Consider the following 8,938-nt stretch of genomic DNA (forward strand, 5'->3'; position numbering starts at 1 on the left):
GATAGATTTGTTTATTTTTATTATATTGTTGTTTCAGCAACATTAAATTTAAAAACTGTACTTTTGAGTTAAAATATATATTTATAATTTTAATAAATGACAAATTATAAAAGGCATGAACATTTTTTTTTTGCATCGAAAAAATATCGAACTGTGACACCAAAGTATGGAACCGAACCGTGAATGTTGTGTATCGTTGCACCCCTATACTCTACCCCCCTGAGCTACAGCCACCCCCCTGCTAGCTATTAAATGATAGAATGTGAATTTGGACCTGTATGAAAGGAAAGGTGCAGAGTTTACTAGAGTCCCCGGGTTCATACTTAGACTATATGGACCATATGTGTTGGTTGGTGAAGTCCCATTCTGAAGTCTCAGTGTTGACTGCTGTTGTGTTGACTATTTGAAGCCAGAAATGACCATATTTGAATGAGAGAATAGACTGCTGCCAGCCCATAATATTAACACTGAAACTTTAGAGTACTAATAAAATTTAAGAATTTTGCTCACCTAAACTGAATTTGCAGACAAACTGTACTTCACAGCAGGCCATGTTTATTTCCAGAGAACTTTACCTGAACGCTTCAAATGCTTCAAAAGGCACCAGCAACACAAATATGTTATCTGACTCTCTCCTGGAAACGTAAAGCCATCAGATAATAAGCAGTTACAACTGCCTGTGCTGAAAAACCTGTCAGTTAAAAAAAGCCTGTACAGTTGAAGGATATAGATACAGATAACACCAAAACAGTATGTTGTACCAGGTTATAAAGGTTCTTTTTAACACTGTAAAGCTGGACGTTTTCATCGGGGACTATATGGGGATTTTCTTTTTTAGACCCTGCCTCAACTGCCATTGAAGAAAGTGAAGTTTTTTCTGTTGCACTTCCTACTTGGCTTCCTTTCAGCCCTGAAGAATAGAGGTAGACCCCTTACAATGTTCAAACTACCTGCCTAATTTTGTCTAGCTCCCCTTGAGAATGGGTGGGCAAAACATGACTCTTGCCTGTGACGTCACCATAATTATTAAAGGGTGACCTATAGTTTTTATTGTATTTGTTCAGATCAGTGTGGCAGTCAATGAATAAAGCTGTAAAGGTCAAGACTGAGTCAAATTCAAAGGAGTGAGTGTAAGACCATGGTACAGGAAACACACACAAACGCTGGTACATATATCTTTGTGAGGACTCTGTGACATAACACATTCTCAAGACCATAACGCAACAATGAAAGCCTCCCTATTGTTACTGAATACTGATTCTAATCTTAACCTGAAAAACAAATCTGAATCTAAAGAAAGTTTTGACCAGACACAAAGTCCTCATAAAGCGAACATTAACAACAGCAGGGACAAATGCACAAACTGGCAATGGAAATCTCTCTTGGACATGCCGAGTACCACTTCCTTTTCCTGCCAAGCAATCAGACAGCGCTGCCGCTACCCTATGCAGCATGTTTGTGTTAAAGGTTGTGCTGGAGATAGTGAAACATCAGCAATTCCAGAAGACTCTGGACAATATTAGGAAAAAGATGATCTGTTGCACTTGTTCTAGTTTCTTTACTTCAATCTTCTGTAATTTTTGAATTTTATTGAAATAACACATGTAAGAGAAAGTTAGTAAAAATCAGAAACCACTAAAACATAAAGTAATGTTTTCCTGGTTGCACTCCTCTTCTGATCTCGTCGATAACAAATGTAACATACAAGCAGAAAAGCTGGTAGGTGTGTAATGAGTGCATTAACTCTGAAGCAGCCTTCATGCACGACCATTCTCCCTGTAATTTATTAAGACTTTCGACCTACAAAGGGCTTTAGTGGACTCTAGCTGAAACCCTTTTGGCAAAGACAAGATGCTTGACACACTTCATAGTCAATACTCTGTGATATGCTGCAGAAACATTTTGGTTCATAACAGGAACGCACTGATTGTTGAAATCGCTAATTGAAATATATGGTTAATGTCATTTGGGGGTTTATTTGTTTTTCTGATTAATTTCACTCATTTTCAGTACGGTGAAAAAAGTTTTTGTAGATTCAAGAACTGAGAAGAACTGTTTGACAGTGATTAAAATAGTATTTTTGCACCAACGAGGAAATTCCCACAGAGCTATTAGCTGGAAAGTGGACAGGTGGAGAACCAAAGAAGTGGCAGGACTGAAGATCTATCTATAGCTGATCACACAGGAGGTGAGGGTAGGGATGTCACCGAGCCTGATACTTAGGGTAGCTATCAACACAATAAAAACACAGTGGTACGTGTTTGCTTCTGGCCCTAGAGTTGATCCAGTTCTACCTACTGTTTGCCGAAGCCTCTTCAAGTGGTCTCGGGCGAAGGTTGGCTGTCAGGAAGCCATTCTTAAGGAAGCAAACCAAGGCTGAGGTATGCCAGTTACTGTGACAACAACTAAACTGAACATCGGTAACAACACCTTTTAAAGACTCATGAATCTAAATTTGAATTTTTTAGTTCAAATTGTCATCGATATGTATGGAGGACGTCAACAGGAAAGTACAACCGCCATCCGCAACCATCTGTAAAACAATGTAGGCTCTGCTATGGTTTGGGGCTACGTGTCAACCAGTGGTGTTGGAGATCTTTTTCAAAACTGATGGAATTATGAACTTACTAAATAGTAGGTTGCTCAAGACTTCTGCAAAATACTATAACTGCATCTCTTCTTCATAATAGCATGTATTTATTTATTTCAGTCTGCCCAAAAGCCTAAAACCGCCGCCCCTCAAGGGGCCTCACACCAGGACAACTAACTCTTGCAGCTGAATAATGACTTCTAGCAAATGTCTAGTCATCAACTTGCTTGCTAAAGCAACAGAAAGACAGACTTGTCAGGTCAGGCAGAGATACTGACGGTGGTCCTGCTGGAGTGTCCAACAGGTCCAATGGTGGCTGCTGAATTTTTACGCATTTCTAGAGCATCATTAGGACTTAAATGAGCCAGCATTACTGTTGCATCAAATTTGATCAAGTATGTGAGTTAAAGTTTTAAAACAGGTTTGGCGACATCAGTAACAAATTTACTCTTGTAAGAACATTATTAACCATCTGACTTTTGAGTAGGTGGGATCTCACGGTGGCCTGGTGATAGGGATCTTAACGGGGTCTCTCATCCAGACTGTTTTGTTCATGTGTTGCCTTACAGATGTAAGGTATCACTGAGTGACCGTGGGGATTTCCTTCCCCCTGAAATAAGGTGAAGAAAGGGTCCAGTTTGATCCATTTAGATTCAGTGATGTGATTATGCCACTTTATAATAAAGTGTACTGTTACTGCTGTAGTGGTGATGCTAACGCTACACAAGTCCCAGAGCAGGAGGGCTGCTTTCATATTAACCTCCATCAAAGCAGACATTAAGGCCACTGATGCTGGCCATTAGAAAGTTTCTAAAAACTTCTAAACTGGCTTCACTATTCAGACCTGAAAGCAATGTCCATCCATAACATACACTCAGTGGGTGCACAATGCACCACTGTTGACCTGCACCACCTGCTTTCAGTGGGTGTCACTCATTCTCACACTGCCCAAATCAATCTAAAACCAAAAGCTTCAAAGCCTTCATTTTAAAAATATGTTCAACAAGTTCTCTCAGCACAGGACAAAGTCTGGTATGTTTTCACAAAAACACACTTTGTTTGCAGGGAAAAGCACACACACAGAAGCTTCTCCACAAAAACAAAAAATGCGCATATGTCACCTTCCTTCTTTCAAAACACTGACGAGCCTGTACACTTCTTCACCTCAGAGTCAGTCTATCGTCTCTGGAGTTCTGGATAAAGCAGTTCATTGCACGAACTATTTTTCCATCACCTGTGAAACTTTGCAAATGCAAATATTGTCTTTGCTCTTTTTTCTTTAACTGCAGGCTTTCTGCATTAAAGCAGCTGCTCCTGATGCACGTAGACCTATAATAACTCCTTTGTTTCAGGCTTTTTTAATGTCTCTTTATGGATATTATTCACAATCAGTGGTGGGCAGTATATCATATATATCAGTCATATTTTAACCATAATATGACAAATAGTTCCACTACAGCGAAGAGACAAACAAGAGGTTAAATTCATGATAGTCAGAAGCATTGATGTGGATCTGAAGAGGAAACCAGCGCTGACAGCATACTCACAGTTTAATCACACTATTTAATAATCCACAACTAATTCACTTCAACAGGGCAAATATCAAAAACACAATACTTTGTGAAACATACATGTACTAGCAATGACTGCATATTTACACAATGACATCATAGCGTTGTCTTGATACATGCTCAGTCTTCCAGGTCAGTGTTTCTATATAACAGCCCTTACTGCAAACAGTAAACTGTTATTACTATATTAGACAAGGTTGAACTACACATCCTAAAAGCCAGGTACACACAACTAAGAAACAGTGTATCAGATATCGGTCCAGTCCTCTCTTAAAAAGCTGTAATGGTTATGGTGACAAGTGGCCAACAAGCTATATTATTTAATTCCATTGAATTGTGTTGCATGGTGCTCTGTGTTTTTACATGCATCAGCAGCAGTGCACCTGTTGCTATCAGGAGAGTTTGTTTGGACTTATTTCATGTCTGGTATTGCATCCTTTTTTATTTTAAAACATAAGTGCCAAATTATAGTCAGGCGAGTGAGCACTGAAATGCTCCACTCCCAATACAACCCCCTCTGTTTGGTTTAAAGCTTGTAAGGAGGCTACTGCTGCTGTCAGCTCCGGTTATATTATCAGACTGAACTGAGATGAGACTAGTGCACATAAATCCGCTCAAAAGAAAGAAAAAGAAAGAAAGAATATTTCGTCATTATTTTAACAATATTCGATCGTGGCTCAAAGAGTTGGGTGTTCGTCTTGTAATCGGAAGGTTGCCGGTTCGAGCCCCGGCTCGGACAGTCTCGGTCGTTGTGTCCTTGGGCAAGACACTTCACCTACTGCCCGATGGCGCGATATGGCAGCCTCGCTTCTATCAGCCTGCTCCAGGGCAGCTGTGGCTACAACTGTAGCTGCCTCCACCAGTGTGTGAATTAATAGTGGAATTGTAAAGAGCTTTGAGGGTCTCGAAAAGCGCATATAAATAAATGTTATTTATCTTTTTCCTGTTTTGGGTTGTTGTGCCAGTAAATATAAACCCTTTAACTTTATTTTACTTCCATGTGTTTGTTTGTTATGTTTTATTTTACAAAGTTAAGAAAACAAAAGTGGAGTCTGATGTTGTTTGATGGAAGAATGCTTCCCAGTCTCTTCCTCACAGGGACGGATAGTCAACAACTAATCATTCAACACTGTGTCGGCTCAGCGCTGAGCACTGACACCTGAAGCCACGTGTCGATCTACAGAACCCAGTTTAAACTCCTCATCTTCAGGTTTTAATGAAGCTGGGGGCTTCGCTCAGGCTGTTAACGGATGTGTGCACACAGGAGTACAACGGAGGTGTTCACAGTCATTTCCACAGCGCACAAGTGCACACAGAGCACATGACAGTGACGGTACACTCACCCCAGCGTGCTGATGAAGCCGTTCACCGTGCCCTCGGCATACAGGGATACAATGTCCCCGATGTGGAGGAAGCTGGATGCAGAGTCAGACATTCTGCAGCTGATTTATTTCAACAGCGAGAGGAACCCGCAGGTAGAGCCGAGAGAGAGGAACTTTCTCCCCCCTCCTGTCCTCTCCTCTCCGCGTGTGGAAGTTCAGAAGCAGCGAAGAAAGTCAAAGTTTCCTCCTCGCATGCAGCGGCTGGAGTCCTGAGAGTTCAGGAGAACCTCTTTACATTCACCCCGCTTCAGTCCTGCCGCCTTCAAGGACTCACCGGCGGCTGCTGCTGCATGACAGCGAACTGTGGAAGAAAAACACTCTGAAGGAGCTCGCAAACTTTTTACAACAGGAGCGCAACGGGGGCCCACCGCTGATCCGTACCTGAGTCTGCTGAGAGGCCGTGCGGAGCACCGGAGGAAACATCTGTGTGGAGATCTCGCCGCAGGTTAAAGTGTTCACACAGAGGCGCAGACACGTAACGCGACCTGCTCCGTCCCTCCCTCTCAGTGTGTGTGTGTGTGTGGTGGTGGGGGTGTGCACGCTCGCGCGCTCACGCCGAAGACTCGGGTACTAAAAACCAGGAAGTGAGTTAAGGCGTTGATAAGACTGACAGACGGCTTCAAGAAAGAAAAAATGCGCGCACACACACACACGGGTGTAGTGAACGCAACGCGAGCTCGGAGGCAGCGGAGCCCGGTGTGACGCGTGCACTGGCAGCCTGCAGGACGTGTCCGTGCGCTCCCGAGTTTAGTGACATGTAGCCAGAAACGGTTCAAATCAAAAATCGGTCAGAATATTTGATCATAAATACAGCGAGGAGAAAAGATTCAGATAAACTGGACCTCTCGTGTAACTCGGTGCAGCCGCTGCATGTAAGAAGGCTGCACAGAGTTCAGATGTTATTTTGCAATCAATAAAATGTTTATATTTAAACTGTAAATGCAAGTAAAATTCAGAATCTTATCTAACATATGTAGTATAGTACAGGCTCACATTTGAACAAATAAGTAAAGCTTTATAATACATTTAGAATTCACCCGCCACTTCATTAGGTACACCAGTTCAACCTTTTATGAACACAAAGTTTGCAGAAGAGCACAGTGCATTAGATCTCCACGCAGATGGGCTACAACAGAAGACCACAGCATCTGCCACTCCTGTCAGCTAAGAACAGGAAACTGAGGCTACACTTCACAGGGGCCTGAACTGACAGAAGGCCTACACTTTTAGTCTCTTAGCAACAAATGAGCCTCATTTAAATACCACAGCCTACATGACCATTGTTGACGACTAGGTTGGTCTTGATGGCTGCTTCCAGCAGGATAAAGCACCGTGTCACGATGCTCAGATCATCTCAAACTGGAGACAGACACTATCTCTACTTTCAAGATTAGGCTTCAAACTTTCCTTTTTGCTAAAGCATATAGTTAGGGCTGGACCAGGTGGCCCTGAATCCTCCCTTAGTGATGCTGCAATAAGCATAGGCTGCTGGGGGATTCCCATGATGCACTGGGTGTTTCTTCTTCAGTCACCTTTCTCACTCACTATGTGCTTATACATCTCTCTGCATTTAATCATACTTGTTATTATTCATCTCTGGGTCTCTAACACAGCCTGGTTCTGACGGAGGTTTCTTCCTGTTAAAAGGGAGTTTTTCCTTCCCACTGTCTGTATGTATTATCGTAGGGTCTACCTACCTTACATTATAAAGCGCCTTTAGGGGACTGTTATTGTGATTTGGTGCTGTATAAATCATATAATGTAAAGTAGCAATGTGTTTAGCATTAACCGCTTTTCCCAGGCTTGAGCATCAACAGGAAAGAATCTGAGGATACAAAAATGGCACGATTCACATTTTGTTCCACAATATAATTTTTACAAATTCAGTTATGTTTTATGTTTTTTAAAGTGTAAAAGAAGTTACTATATTAAAAAAAAAAATGTTGGCAATAAACAAACGTCATCACCAGCAACCAGAAGTCGGGTTATGATGCTCGATGTTCTGGACAATTTTCATCACCTGTTAGAAAAAAGTCTTTGTAAAAGCAACAAAATCCATGAATTTCTGATTTTTCATATATTGTAGAAGAAAATGCAAAAATGTCAACTGCAGGTATAATTTCTGGTATCCAAGCAAGACCATGCATGAAGTGCAAACTTATTTCTGGGTTTCAGAGTTCCTCAAGTGGACATTAGAGACATTGCAGTTTTCAATCCTCAGTCTCCAAATTTTCCTGCTCACTTAACTCTAACCAGCCATGTTTCTCTAGAGCCCACTGCTGTTTTATAGACTTCTAAATATTTACAGGGATCTTTTTAAATTCCTTTCAAATCATCCCTGGAACACTTCTTTCAATCATCCTGAAGTTTTCCAGCATCTGAGAAATTACTAAAATGTTTTTTCTTTTGTCAGTCAGAACTTGATTTCACCATCATTGTTATGCGACTGAAATTTAAACCATGACAACTTGTTTCTCTCAAAGATGTGAAATGCAGAAGTTTGTGGTTTGCAGTTGTAAACCACAATTTTCCGTCACAAGACAGAAACACCCAGAAGCCGTGTTTTTACCCCACAGATGTGCAGGCTGAGTGTGTCTGTGGAGTCCTGCTGAGCGGAGTTCTTCTTTTAACTGTTAAATGAGCAGGTAAGCTGTCTGATGCACTTCAGCTATGCTCCAGTAAACATCACAGACGTCTTATTCACCGACGGTTCATGAAGCTCTGTGGAACACCTCAAGTATTTACATAAAGAAAACAGACCAAAGTGATATCAAATGACAGCTGTCTGTAGGCTTGACACAGTCTAGCTCTGTAAAGAAAAGAGGAAACAAGCAGGGCGAAACACAGTCTTGTTCCTGATTGGCTGGAAGGTGTGACACGCTACACTGAGGCGGCACAAATATTGGTTCCAGACCATTGAACTGGTGCCCACATCTGAGTTTCAGGGATTTCAGTGATTCTGTTGAGTAATATAGAAGTGCACAGTGTCATACCTGGAAGCGTAAATAACACATGAAAACATGAGTGAAGAACTCTAATGAACAATGCTTTAAAAAAAAAACCTTTAATATTGGCCCTTAAAATGCATCCAGGATTAAAATGCATGCCTCATGTCTGTGGTTGTAATTTAAGAAAATCTAATCGCAATGAACTGACTGCACACTGGTGTTTTTTTATGTGGACTGTTAGCGTCATTTTTACCTTTTGCCTCCAGTTCATCTTCACTGGACCTGGATAAAAGTCACACAGGTGATGATTTATGATCTGCAACTTAATCCTGTGTATTTGTGTTAAACCCCAAAGACCTGGATACTGAACTACAACACACACACACACACACACACACACACACACACACACACACACACACACACACACACACACACACACACACA

General features: G+C 41.5%; 1 protein-coding gene across 2 annotated transcripts in view; it reads right to left on the minus strand.

Annotated features, from left to right (window-relative positions):
- itpr3 (inositol 1,4,5-trisphosphate receptor, type 3) overlaps positions 1 to 6,131 on the minus strand; it is a 65,295-nt gene extending 59,164 nt beyond the window's left edge. For both annotated transcript variants that reach the window (XM_013914696.1, XM_013914695.1), the window contains exons 1-2: positions 5,925 to 6,131; positions 5,505 to 5,844 (exon numbers count right to left, since the gene is read on the minus strand). In XM_013914696.1, the coding sequence (XP_013770150.1) occupies positions 5,505 to 5,596 (92 nt within the window). In that variant the 5' untranslated portion in view covers positions 5,597 to 5,844; positions 5,925 to 6,131. The remainder of the gene's footprint in view (positions 1 to 5,504; positions 5,845 to 5,924) is intronic.
- Positions 6,132 to 8,938: the final 2,807 nt, after the last annotated feature.

This window comes from Pundamilia nyererei, unplaced genomic scaffold, assembly GCF_000239375.1.
Source record: "Pundamilia nyererei isolate P.nyererei 1_Seehausen unplaced genomic scaffold, PunNye1.0 scaffold00216, whole genome shotgun sequence".
NCBI classification, from domain to species: domain Eukaryota; kingdom Metazoa; phylum Chordata; class Actinopteri; order Cichliformes; family Cichlidae; genus Pundamilia; species Pundamilia nyererei.